At 36.9% G+C, this 14,230-nt stretch overlaps 1 protein-coding gene across 8 annotated transcripts; it reads right to left on the bottom strand.

Moving 5' to 3' along the window:
• Positions 1-320: 320 nt before the first annotated feature.
• Positions 321-12,307, bottom strand: LOC103999117 (protein FREE1). Of its 8 annotated transcripts, none has more exons than XM_065187481.1 (12): positions 11,189-12,307; positions 8,520-8,606; positions 8,283-8,414; positions 5,116-5,265; positions 4,615-4,680; positions 4,408-4,518; positions 3,207-3,299; positions 2,985-3,012; positions 2,821-2,891; positions 2,624-2,686; positions 2,036-2,097; positions 323-635 (listed from the first exon to the last, which is right to left on the bottom strand). In XM_065187481.1, exons 1-11 carry the CDS (start codon positions 12,152-12,154, stop codon positions 2,053-2,055), a joined length of 1,812 nt encoding a protein of 603 aa, XP_065043553.1. In that variant the 5' UTR covers positions 12,155-12,307; the 3' UTR covers positions 323-635; positions 2,036-2,052. The 8 variants fall into 8 exon arrangements, 6 of the variants coding, with proteins under 6 accessions (XP_065043570.1, XP_065043553.1, XP_065043560.1 ...); XM_065187488.1 differs by having other exon boundaries at positions 323-643; XM_065187498.1 differs by lacking the exon at positions 3,207-3,299 and having other exon boundaries at positions 321-635.
• Between the last annotated feature and the right edge of the window lie 1,923 nt (positions 12,308-14,230).

Raw genomic sequence — 14,230 nt, forward strand, 5'->3', positions numbered from 1 at the left:
TTTTAAGATATACACTAAACTAAATAAGTCCGGTAATTCTATGTTTCTTCTAGCAAACTTCCGACGATCTCTCGGTAATATTCCAACGAACTCCCAACAAGCTCTTGGACTTCACACGACGATCTTCTTAGTAAGTTCCGACAAGTTTCTTTAGTAAGCTCCTGGACTTCTTGGTCAATTCTGACAGAACTTCTAACGAACATCCGGACTTCCGACGAACTCTCGAACTCCCAACGAAATCTCATTCTTGACTCCGAGACTTCATTTTGCTTTATGCCTTGATCACTATCGTAGTTAATCTTGTACACTTTAAACCTACTTTAATCTAGATAATTATTGCAAAGCTTAAATCAATTGTTGTCCGACATGTCATTAGTTCATCGACGCTTCATCCAATTCTTCGGTGCATCGTCCTCTCTTGTGACCTATTGCCCAATCGGCCAGTTGACCTCCATAACTCTGATTTCCTTAGTGCAATTTCCGCTCTTCTTGGCCTGATGCTTGAACCCATTGCCCAAAGCCTTCTGGCGATACATCAACTGATCCTTCGACTCGACGTCCAATCTTCTGACATATTTTTCTTCGGCCTTATATGATTCTTCTTACTTTAATTGTCTCTCCCTGATCGAAGCTTCCTGCGTCACTTAAAACACAGATTAAATTATAAATACTATCAATTGGTTTCATCATCAAAATATGAGATTCAACAATATATGCATAATGAAAGGAAGATTTTAGTAAGTGTTATATCATCTGAAAGGAAATATAGTGAATATCTCAAAGGGCTAAAAACATATTGTACATGTAGGGGATGATAAGTACATATGGTAGCAAGCTTCCTTTATGGTATAAAAAATGAAGAGTAATATTCATAGTTTTCAAGATACTGATGATTATGAAGAAAATATTCTTGCTAGTGATAGGACAATAAGATGGAGGCCTTTCTTCTGAACAACATATGATGTATTGGTAGACTTATTAAAATTAAGTGTTGGACCTTGATTTGATTTGTATAATTGTGATGGATTCTTCAAGCCAATAATTTAATTTTTTCAAGAGACACAAAGTAAGAAAATACTTGCCAAGATGGATATTGTTTGGTAAGTTTTTTAGGAGTTCTAATTATATTCAATTTAGATGAAAAAATTTTCTAGTTAAATTAAAATTTCTAGGTGAATTAGGATTTATTCTAATAAATCTCAAGATTTTGATGAGAGAAAAAAGTAAGACATTTAAGTGCTCTCGAAGATCTAGAGTTAAAGTGAAAAGTACTTTAGATTTATATAAGAAGATGTTAAAAAAAAATCATGCGAGGGAGAAATAACTCAAAAAACCTCATAGTTAATCTTATATAATGAAGAATTTAATTTTTTCTACAAATATAGGTAGAAATTTATCAAACCAAGTTAATCTTATGTTGATTTTCTGAAACACTATTTATTTGTCAATCTGCATATTTTGATTCATTTGTCTACTATTATTTTTATATTGATAATAAGATGTTTTCAATAATTTGCGCCAAGTTATTGTTCATTGAAATTTTTTTTTAGAGTTATTTGACTAGCGAATTTTCACAAACACATGTTTTGGTGGTTTCGAGGTATAAAATTATATATATTTTACTATTTATATACCCATGATATATCATCTGTATATTATGTGCCTGATTTACATATATGATATTACAAGGATCCTATCATTTATTATATCCTAGTTGTTTTAATTAGCAACAACAACAATAGTAATAAAGACATTGATTCATATTTTTATACTGTCGCATTTTACTAACGATGATTGTTTGAGAAATTATGTTTCTAATATTAATATCATTTTGAGTTCATTATAACAATCAATTGATGAAGACTAACAATGTCGGCATATCTATAAGTTTTTTTTTTAGCTTTGCATGAATACATTAAATTGGCATAGGATATTAGCAGTAGATAGGAACAAAACATGAAGTTGTCTGCATCTATCAAATTGCTTAGTTTAACTACAAACCATTTTAATAGATGGAAGGCTGCAGAACTCAAACCTGAAACCGGCCACGGTTTATTGACTCGATGTGAGGCTGTGGTTGACTCGACCTGCATCAACCTGTCAAATAATCTCATCTATGAAATATTCTCTTAAGTCAAGAAAGAAAGAAATAGAATATCATAGAATCACTTTTCTGATAGGAAAAAAAAAATAAAGTTGGTAGTAAAAGTCGATGACAATTATCATTTCTATATGAAAGCATACAAAAGCACTCGTCACTATGTTTACTTCACCGCCATAGTAGCCACGAACTGTGCCCAAAAGCAATTCCTACCAACAAATCTATGTGGTCACCGAACAAGTTTTGCACACCAACCGTCATTACAAGCATTACTATTTATTCGCTCATCCAGTTCCTGGTTTTCATCTTCACACTACTCTCGGAAAACATAGCTTCCACACTTGACTTTTTATGAGGTGAATGCTCACGAAAGTTCACTTACAAAAACGCAGGCAACTTGGGTATACAACCAAGGTGACCGCAAAGAGCATGTGCGATGCTACTGCTTGTCAAAGAGAATTATAGGAGGATAGAAATTGCAATGGCATGGCAAGGCGAAATCAGATATCAATCAGCACTGACCAAGAAAGGGTGTTGACAGACACCACATTCGATTGTTTGGGAGCCTGAGGCAGGAACTTGCACCTGAAACTCAAGGTAAATATCGTAGAATTCAGTCCTAACAACATATCAGCAAAATTCCAGTTTGGAAAATAGATGAAGAGATAAGGAGAAAGCTTATCATGTTGCAGAAAAAAAAAAGTTCTGATATTATAGACCTGAAGGTGGATTGTGCAGATGGGACATGCTACTTCCCTCATTGGCTTCCAAGACTCATCAGAATTTGAACCTATGAAACAGGTACTACCATAAATTAGTCAATAGTAGTACATATTATATCAGAAAACATAGTATAATGTTCTACAATATAGCAGTAAAGTACCTGACTTACGATTCTTGTTCAATTCCTCCTGTTGCAAAAATCAAGACCAAAACCTTAACTATTCATCATAATATCTGGGTTAAAGAAGTTAGATGCAAGAACTAATAAAGCTGGCTAACTGGATCATTTTCCAACAATGAGAAAAATATGCCCTCCATATAAAGTACCACAGCGAGACATCTGTCTAAACATGGTGGTCTATAGCAATAAAAAAGACTGCACCTGAAGCCTTCGTGCAAGATCTTCATGACTTTGCAGACCAGCAGGTTTGCTGACAGCTTCTTTTGCAATGCTTAACCTTTGAGAAACTTCTGCCTATTCAACGTGAGAGACTCCCATGTAACATCAAGCAAATCACTTCTCAAGTCGTGTTTTTCAGTTAATGCTCAGAATATCTAACATTCATACTAACAACCATGCAATTTTAAGTTTCAGTACTTAAATTAGCAGATCAAGCGTGTTAGGGCTGTTTTATTTCCACACAGTTTCTATACTATATGTGAAGAAAAACGAAATTTTCTAGCTTTATACAAAATTAAATTTCACATGACAGTGAGATTTACATAGTTCACAAAAGTTAATTCAGTAATTTTCACTATCCCAGGAAATTAGTTCAGCAACCACAAAGTACATAATCTGGCCCCATTGACAACACCTTTTCTCTAGTGAAAGTTAATCAAAATTGGTGACCACATGTCAGCATTTGGTGACAAGTCAACACTAAGTTCACACATGCAAAGAAACTTGCCAACTCTAATGCTTACATGTAATATGAACTCAGAGGGCCCGAACACAAGACAAGACAGTGAATTTCTCGAGGACAAACTAGTTCAAATTTTTTGTAGAACATCCATGAACAAAGAAAAGAATGTTCAAATAAGACAATTCAAGCTATAATGTAAGTGGACCACAACTGGCTAATAATAGCCATAATGTAAGAACTAGTTCAGATCTTTTGTAGAACATCCATGAACAAAGAATAGAATATTAATCAACTAAGACAATTTACACCATAATGTAAGCAGACTACTGCTGGCTGATAACATTGTTTTATCAACCTAAGGTGCAAAATCTAGCTAATGGACTTGTAACAAATCCTCTGGATGGAAATTCAATAAAGATGTAAGACCCATTATAAATATAATATCTTAAAAGACTTAAATAACGTTCACCAACATCATCTCGACTTCCAGAATATCAACAACCGAAACTTTCTCCTGAACCCAAAAGGTTATGCAGACACCTAAATTTGAACCACTATTTAATATACATTATCAGTGAAGACCAACCTGACATAGTTCAAACTTAAAACTGCATATCTCTACAAGCATCAATTTTCAGGAGTAAGAAATGACATCATCAAAAGTACAAAAACCAATTTGTGCAATGATGTTAAAAGTAAAGGATAAACCAGTCAATATACCATGCATCTATCACAAACTCGGACTTGCTGAGCATTTTCTTCTGCAGTGAGAGCAATTCTACCCTTTGTGCACTTGTCGCAGAAAATATCGCCACAATTCCTGCAATGATGCTGAAAGTAAAGAATGGAATTGTCATGCTATATCACAAGGAAAATTGTGATATCAAACAAGGTTGAAAAGAAAACTGATTAGATGAAAATCATCACCCTGCGATTGAAAGCTCCAAAATCTGATCCACATGATGTGCATTTGCTAACAGCTTCATCTGGAACCTAAATGTATGGCAATACAGGTATGCTTCAACTACTGCAGATCATAAGAATCGTAATAGCAATTCTGAATCAAGGGAAATACAACAATAACTCAAAAATTAAGATGTCCAGCTGGCCAGTCAATAATATGGATAGTCTCATTCAGTATGCATTGCAAGCCAGATTAACTAATAGCTTCTTTGACCAAAACAACCAGCATATATGAATACATGAACAAAATACATCACAAAAAAAAGGGACACTTCAGCCTCTCATATGCAGCAAACAATATAAAATCAACAAAGGGCAATAGAGCCAGCACCAGCTCCAGAAACAAATAAGGTTTTAAGTCACAAAAACAAATGAAAGTATCACTAGAATAATCATGTTTTCACACCAACAAATATCAAGTTGAAAAAATTCTTTAATAACCAAAGAAAAAGCATCTAAACTTACCCAGTGATCTTTCTCCTCATTAGCAGGTTTAATCAAGTTCATCCAGTTCACCAAACTTTTTTTCCTTTCAGCTGATTGATCAGATACCTTGCTAGCATCAGCAGCTTCTTCGCCTCTGGTTAGGCTACCATTTCCACCCATCTCCTTAAGCTACAATTTTTTGTCACATTAATTAATTTGTAAACAAAAAACATATTTGCACAAATGACATTGAAATACATAAAAAGATACTATGGAAACATGTAAAGATTACAGCCAAAAAACGAAACAAAATAGCTAAGAAGTTTGAGTGACATATTGAGAGAAAATTTATTTACAGTTACAGACACTGTAATGATCTATAGTGTCAGAAGAAGTCCAAATATCTAATTAATGCCTGTAGCAGGAATTTGACCAGTAATTCAAGGAGTTCAAGAAAGTTATCTACATTCAAAAGAGAAGCTACTCATCTAACAAAATAAGGATTAATGGTTTGCCATGAAGAACTGATCTTTCTGCTGTTTCTTCTTGAGCTTGACATGTTTTGCACAATACTAAGATCAGGCAAGATCAGATAAGTTTGGGCCGTGTAGATCCTCTACTAACATGATCAACCTGAAATAAGAGGATGATTCTATGTGTTTTGTGAGATCAAAGAACAATAATTGGTAAATCTGAAAGTACTGTATGATTTTAGAGTATCTGGTCGAAAAATAGATAGTGATGTTGGGTCTTGAAAATTCAAATTATCGCAAATCTGCCAATATACTGAACGACAAGATTTCTAATTTTCCTCTCAGATACATAGGGTTTACCCTTAGACCAGATGTCTCATGTCTCGTGAGCAAATGATTAGTCCCTGCTGATCCACTGATCAAAAGAGAAGGGGCTAGTCTCTTGGAGAGTAAATTATTTATTTGCAAGAGGAAGATTGATCTTAGTGACTCATGCTAATTTCTAAGATGCTGCAATACATTCCAATCCTTTAGGGTACTTCATGATTGGCAAAAAAAAATATAAGAGGATAAGACAGGCTTTCTTTTGGAGAAGGGATTGAACTTCATGCGTGAATGGGTTCAAGTAAACTGGTATGTGGCATGTTAACTAAATAGTTTTAAAGATCTTGGAATCTTGAATCTAAATGTTTCAATATCGGTCATGATTTTTTTGTTTCCAACAGAGATAATGTCCCTTGGTGGAGCTTAATATGGCGGTTTACTGCATAAAAAAACAGTCATTCAATCATATGAGGAACTGCAAGGATTTCCTTTGGACAGAATGTTCCTTGGATGGATTGAGGTTGGAAGAAGCTTTGACATGGCAATAGAATGATTGTGAAGTGTTGGCTTGGCCAGATGATTTTGGACAGTCACAATGATTGAATTTTCTGATTTTTTTTAATTGAATGGAAAAGAAGCCAAATTTTAACAGTTTAATAATTCTGATTGGAGAAAACTTATTTAATGATTGTCAATTACAGCTCCTAAATCTTTCAGAGTCTCTGGATAGGTGTTCATTTACTGGTTTTGTAGATTTGATATGGAGACTAGCGAATATGTCAAAATTGTCAATATTTTGCTTTTATATAATCTTGGATTGAGGGTAGAAGTACCATTGCAATGAAAAATTGGAAGACTTGTGCTACCCACAAGATCAATAGGTTTCTCTGGTTGCTATTCATAACAGACTCTCCTCTAGAGTTTCCATAGTTTTATGTGTGATAATGGTGAGGAAACTGCTGATCATTTGATCAGTAATGCTACATGCATGGAGAGGTTTTTATTAATCTCACTAATATAGCCAAGTCACTTGTTCATCTGTGGAACTCATAAAATAGTATGGTTCATGAGTTGATCCAAACGGCTTTGAATTCTCCCTTGGCAGCAGGTGTATAGACTTTGTGAAGGGAGTGGAATTTTGCTGCTTCAGTGGAAGGTATTAGATGCTGCTGTGGTTAGGGAAGATGTCAAAAGGGTGAAAGCATGAAATCAAAGGCTGTTTATTCTTCTTATTCTAATTGTTGTTTTTTCTTCTTCCTTTTATATTTTTTCTGATGTCATAAGAGTGCAGACCTTGATAGTTGTTATAACAATAAGGTTGATCCTTTGTGACCAGAATGACCAGATTCAAATCACATAAATAGTCTCTCTATTAATAGAGATAATAGTGTGTACTGTGTACATTGATCCTTCCAGAGCCTATATTGGTCGGAGTCTCGTGCACTAGATTAACTTTTTTCTTTTGCAGATTTTTTTTCTACTTTTTCTTTTGCACTAGATTACTTTTTTACTGATTTTCTTTTTTCTAATGAATTGATGGACTAGTTATCCCAAAAAGAAGCTACTCAACAAGATACGCTATTCAAAATTGCAGTTTTCTGAAGATATTGCAATATGTGTCATTTCAATAAATTCTCAACAGACTGCTTTGCACAAGTGTAATCATAACAATTTGCTTGAAAGAAATTTATTCCAGCAAATTTATATTGATACCATGTGAATATTGGACGCCAGAATGCAAAACCCATGTCATTGACCATCATATTACCCAGATAAACCAAGAATAAAACAACAAATAAGAGACCTTAAGGCCTCAACCAAATCTTAGAGGTGGTATTCAATATTTGGTTCCAAGTCATGTTAAAACTTGACAATCACTAACCACCATGCCCAGATAGTAAGCTAGAGTATATCCAAAATGATAGCACTAACAGTGAATAATGTAGTTCATCTAATAACATCAAAACAGATCCAAATCATTTAAAAAATGAACAGAAACTAAAATTTCTTAACCACAGATACTATGTGAAACAACAAAATTCATCCTTTACACCTTATGTGGCGTACACTACTTTCTAAGAGGAAAATCAGTCTGTAACTGATGATCAACTACTACATATAACCTGAATTCAATCTGCCGTACAAACTCTATAGTGAGTATAAAAAAATATCAACAAAACACTAATGATCTTTGGTATAAACTTCAGATACACCAATCAACAAAAGGCTAATAGTTATGGTCTAATAACTGAGAATAACTTACTATCTAAATTATATATTAACAAGTTTTTATCAATTTACAACAGACACCAATTCACGAAAATCAGTAGAATAACCTCTCAAAATAAAACAACTAGAAAACTCTTAGAACATTCAAATTAAGAGGAAAAAAGCTAGTTGAGTGCCTACCTGCACTGTAGCAGCTGTCACTGTGTCAAGTATGGTATTTGTGGTGTAGCTGTTTGACTGAAGCCTTATGCGCCTTGGATCGATGTCAACAAAGCTCTTGGACCAAAAGGCAAATGTAGATGAATCCAATACCTAGATTAAACATACATGGCATTTTCCAGATATGTTAAGAAACATATTATGATTTATTGGAAGCAAATTAAATCCTGAGTACCTAGCGTAATCTGAAAAACTTACTTCCCATCTTGTCACAGTCTCAAGAGGGTAGATTCTCAATGTCCTATTAGTGCTTGGGTCAAGCATGCGAATCCCATCCAATCCAATCTGTGACACAAAAATATGCAACAACATGGAGGTTAACACAAGTATCTGAATACACATTTGACACAACATGATACCCAAATTTTAGATTAATTTTCAGTCATGTCTTTGACCAGATCACACCCTAAACTAGTCCTTATATGTCCTCCAAACATAATAATTTAATGCAATTAAAATACTAGAAACAACAATAACTAGTGTCAATCCATGACCCATGCCAGTTGCATTCAGACCTAGGTAAACTGACTCTAACATCTAGACCCATGGTTAGTGCCTCAGTGGTCTCTTTTAAGAATGAATAGGTTCCAGATCTCTCTTTCTCCACTCATGGTTTTGCTAGGTCAGCAAATGACCTAAATCTTGAGTTGATGTAAAGATGCTATTAGGATAAAAGGTGGGTCTCAGTCCAATTCGTGCAAGCAATATGAATTGCATACAAGAACACAACAAAATTGGATGCTATAGCAAAATTGAAAATTTTAATTGGGAGAAAATATTACAGAGAAACAGAATAAATAAAAAACGGAGAAGAAGATAAGATGTTCAACCCAAAGACAAAGTGTGTTCATGTTGCTTACTTTAATAGCTAAAATTCCGGTAGAAACCAGTTCCATATATTTTCAAACAGGCTCGACAAAGCACTAAAAAACCCAATATGGATTCTTAAACTAAAGGAAATCACCTTAGTTAGAGGCCTAATACAAGAATCAGCTGCATATTTACCATATCAAGCTTAATTGACCATAAGAACTCCATCTAGGAACCATTTCATTGAGGAAAGTCAGGGAGAGCAAATGATAAACTAAAATAATCGTTTGGCTATCTTTGACTTTGACATCTTCTAAATAATCAATTTATAGAAGTACTGAGATAAATGTGTTAAAGAAACTGATCAACCACTAGCTTTTGGAAGAAAAATGTAGTGGTCCCAACCAAGGTCCGCAATACCGTACCGTACCGGAGTTTCGACCTGGGCTCGGTACCGGTACGGTACGGTATACCGAGCGGTACACCCAGGTGTACCGCTCGGTATATTTAGGCGTGCCGAGCACTGTAGCACTGTAGCACTGCTACAGTGTTGCTGCAGTGTCGGAACGGTAACAGATGGTCCGCGTACCGGAAGCCTGTCGGACCGATACGTACCGCCCGTACCGGGCAGTACGGTCCGATATTGCAGACCATGGTCCCAACAAAAAATCAATATGCACCTCCCAAATATCCCATATGAAATTTAGAAGTCCTAATATGTTTTATTGTATGTAATGAAGAAAATAAAAGTTGCACCTTCTGAAAGAAATGAAACATAAGAAACTGATCAAATAATCTCTTTTGGAGATCACCAAATTATCAAAAATTCATAAGAGGAATAATAGCAAAATAAAACCACTTTTAGGTGCTTGAACAGAGGGCCAATCGACTAAAAATATCTTCCCAAGAAAGGTCAGAGAGTGGTGAAACATTCAAGTCAGAATTGTCTATCATGAAAATCAGCATGTTGTCTGAATGTATAACAAGGCAATAATTGCTGAACATCAACTCTTTAAAAAGATTGGACAAAGGGAAAATGTGAAAAGAAAAAAAAGAATCATTTGGATGCATATGTCAAGAGAGATCAATCTGTATGCATCACGAAAAGGGTTCTATATTAATTCATACAAAGACGTAAGAAAAAAATCATGTGTCAGTATATTGCAAGCATTATGGATTGGTCATCTGATCCATTTTCTTTTTTCATCCATTTCAACCCCACTGATACTGATGAATAGAAAGGCCTAGCAACTTGTTAAACCCATAATTTGGTCTTGTTAATCCCACAATTTGAACTTGTTCATATTTTATGATGATGCAAAACTGTCGTTATAGGCAATGTATGGTAGATGATACACTTGCATTCTACATGCTTTGGCAATCAATGTCATTTGGGTGCAAACTGGGGGATCTTAATCTTTGCTTATAATTAAGCACATCTATCTAGTCCAACCTGCTTTAACAAATCAACCAAATTGATTTTTTCTTCAATATTCAGCCAAAAATCGTCAGGTACTTACTTTTCACTGTAGCATGACCAAGTTGCCACATTTGCAAGATTCCAAAATCACTTTAAGACCTTCCATGTGTTATTAAAATCAAAATGTAATTCATGGGGAGAAATGAATTTCAAGATCAGTTTGTTGATGATAAAGGGGCTTGAGGTCATTTCCAAAAAAAATCAAAATCCTAACTGGAAGATCATACTTCGAACAAAATAGTAGGACCAATTCTTCCCAACATCTAGCCATGTATTAGTAATCATCTATTTATTTTGTTGAACCTAACCTAAACAGGATCAATAATCCACAAAGAGTAGACTCACTGCTTGAATCTTCAGATGATATTTCCTAAAAAAACATGGTTGAATACCTAATATGCATAATAAATTACATCAACAACAACTGAAAAAAGACTGCAGATTTGAAAATTATAAAGAACAATTGACATGTTTATTGATGGAATTTTTCTAATTCATCATAAAGCTAAGCATTGCTCCTGAAGATGTAAATTGACGAGGTACTAAACAGTAAAAATGTCATTTCTTGATACCAAACCTGGCAAAGTACGTCCATAGTGTTCTGTCCTCCCCCTTCAAGCAACAGCTTCACCCTGAACTTCTGCCCATTATTCACATCCGGCTGCATGTCCTCCTTTGGCACTGCTCTGACGATTTTCCCAACGCTTCCTCCTTGGTTATTCCCAACCAAAGGGAAGCTTACTGACCTCCCGTAATCATCAAAGACGGTCGGCGACCTAGTGGGTACCGTCCCACGAGAACCATATGGTTCCGATCTCCCCCCATCATACTGGTACACGCCATCGCCAAGCCCATCATCCTGCGGACCAAACTCATCGTAGTGCATCCCAGCATAAATATTTTTCTCATGGAACTCCTGACCGAAACCGGATCGGCTGTGCCCGTACCCATCGTTCATACTCGCACCATACCTCCCAGAATTGTCATTGAAGTACTGTGCCTCTTGTTCAGGCATCATGGCAGAGCTCTGTTGAGAAACGTTATAAGAAGTGTAAGGAGAGGACAAGGAGGAGCTTGGGTTGGGGGAAGACGTGGGCACGGAGATTGGGTTCATAGGTGAGGCATGACTCCCGGTGGCCAGCTGATTGGGATCGTAGGGATAATATGGAACTGAAGAGGGCTGCTGATGAGGATACAGCGATGCCGTTGGCGATGGCGATGTCTCCGGCGGGTAGGACGACGAATTGTAAGGTGGAAATGAGGGAAATTGGGGTGGTAACTGGGATTGGGGTTGACCGTAGGACGGCACCGAAGGGGGTAGACAGGAAGCGGGCTCCGGATTCTGGGAAAAGGGGGCGTAGGAGGATGGGGCGGGGCCGGGGGCAGCGGCGAGCGGGAAATCGGTGGAGTACGGCGGCGCCGAGGCGTACAATTGTTGGATCGGGGTGGACGGAGGTAATTCGGCGGGGACAGAACTGGGATTGGTGGGGGGAGGCGGGGACTGGGGGGCGTAGTACAAGCTGTAATCGCTGCCGTGCTGCATCGCCGCCGGCCGGTGCTCTGCCGATCAAAGCGATCACAGGCGATCGAAGAGGAGATTGAAACGGCGGCGTTGGATCGATCGGAGTGGTGGAAGAAACCAACGATGTAAGAGAAGAAGTCTGTTTTCGATCGGGTTGTGGCGTTTGGTTTCGAACGCGGGGGGAGAAGGCAGCTACCTTAGAGAGTCGGTGCTCCTGAGGAGCAGAGTTAGGTAAGCTGAACCGTGGATCGATCCATGTTGGATCAGGCCGCTCGTGTATAGAATGGACCACTCTTGGTTTGATCGAACCATATCTGCTGTCGGGTTGGGCTTCAATTAAATGCCTGATGAGCTCAAATTAATAAGTTGGGCTTCATAAGATCACACAATGCAACAAGCAAAAAAGCATATGAATACAACAACAGTTGTGATAATCCTCAAAAATAAGTGAATTTGTGTATTTATCCTTTTGAATTTAAATTTAAATTTAGCATATATATATCCATCCCCCCATAATCAAAATACTTGCATATATGACGAGAACCACAACACTTGCAAGGGAAAAAGATCCAATCAGCGTCGCCTCTCAGCTCTTCTTCTCTTCTTCCCCTCCTCGAAGAAAGAGAAATATAGTAATCTCCACCACCTACCGTGGCCTGCTTCGTGGAGGAGAATTCAGGTCGTCGTGTTCGCTCGACTGAGCTTCCAAGTGACGAAACCTTGGCTCCCTTCTTCCTTGCGATCCTTTGCCATGCCACTTTGGACTCCTCAGCCTTCTTTAGCCTCTCATTCAGTTCTCGGTATTTCATGCTTGTCATGGCGAGCATAGAGAAAACTCCTCAGCCTTGTAAGTGATTTCATGTGTCGCTCTCTCTGTGCATACAAGTGATTTATATGCCAACAAATAAAAATGATTGTCACCGGCCAATATGAACCATAGAGGAAACACTGATCCATTTCTTCTTGATTCTTCTCCATCAGATCCACCAAGAGAGGTTGATTAAGAGGATGACATGAAGTTGGAACAGAGGCTGATATCAGCAGACAAGGACATCAACAAAATTTGTTCTCATTGGATATGTTATTCGAGAGATCGATTCAAATGTTTGAAGCAGGCTTCGCCATAATCTATTTATTGTAAGGAATGCAACAGAACACTTTGAAATGCCATGATGAGCTCCAACGCAGTGCAAAGAAATAAAACTCAACAATAAAAGGAGAGTGAAGCAGAAAGGGACTCCTCACAAAGAAGATATGGTCGAATCCAACATTCTTCTTCTTCTAGGTTAAGAAAGGTAGCCAAGAAAGAGACGAAGATGGCACTCCATGTAATCTCACTATGATTGATTGTCTAACGTAATCTCACTGTACAAGTAAACCAGCAACCATGCCTAAATGGTAGTAACTGTACATATTGTATAGCTGCAAGAAAGCAAGACAATCACAATAGGGTAACATTAGGACTGATTTGCAAGTTAAAAGTTACAAGCAAGTGAACATCAACTCAAGTTAGTAAATGGTAGTCAGAAGATACAACACACACTACATCTTAACCTTTGTTTCTAAAACAAGGAATATTGAGCTTGAATTTATCCTTATTTTCTAATCATTCATATTATCTCTGATTAACTAAAAAAAATAAATCAAAGAAGACATAAGTCACCACCCACCTCTTTAAAGAATACTCAACAACATAAATTAGTCGTACGGAACTGCTTCAATAATTCATTATCGTCTATTATGAGAGAGAATCTTATATGCAAAAATGTTAGTCTATGAGCAGATTTAATATATAAGACTCTTACTAATGCATTATCTTATTGGATGCTTAGACGATCGCCTAGGCATTGGGATGATGGACTAGGTGAGGTCTTATAATTGGGCACAGCTTATACGCACGCCTAAGCTTAGGTGATATGCCTAAACTGATACTCATTTAATCCAACTAAGCATAATGTTAGTTTGATCAAACCAAATAACACATCGCTTGCCGACCCAGACCTCGTCTCCAGAATGCCCATCACTAGTGTTGACGAATGATTTCCTCCATCAATCATCCTTTTTCTCTTTCTTAGCCCACTCAAGATCATCTTTGAC

Source organism: Musa acuminata, chromosome BXJ1-1, assembly GCF_036884655.1.
Source record: "Musa acuminata AAA Group cultivar baxijiao chromosome BXJ1-1, Cavendish_Baxijiao_AAA, whole genome shotgun sequence".
In the NCBI taxonomy this organism is placed as follows: Eukaryota; Viridiplantae; Streptophyta; class Magnoliopsida; order Zingiberales; family Musaceae; genus Musa; species Musa acuminata.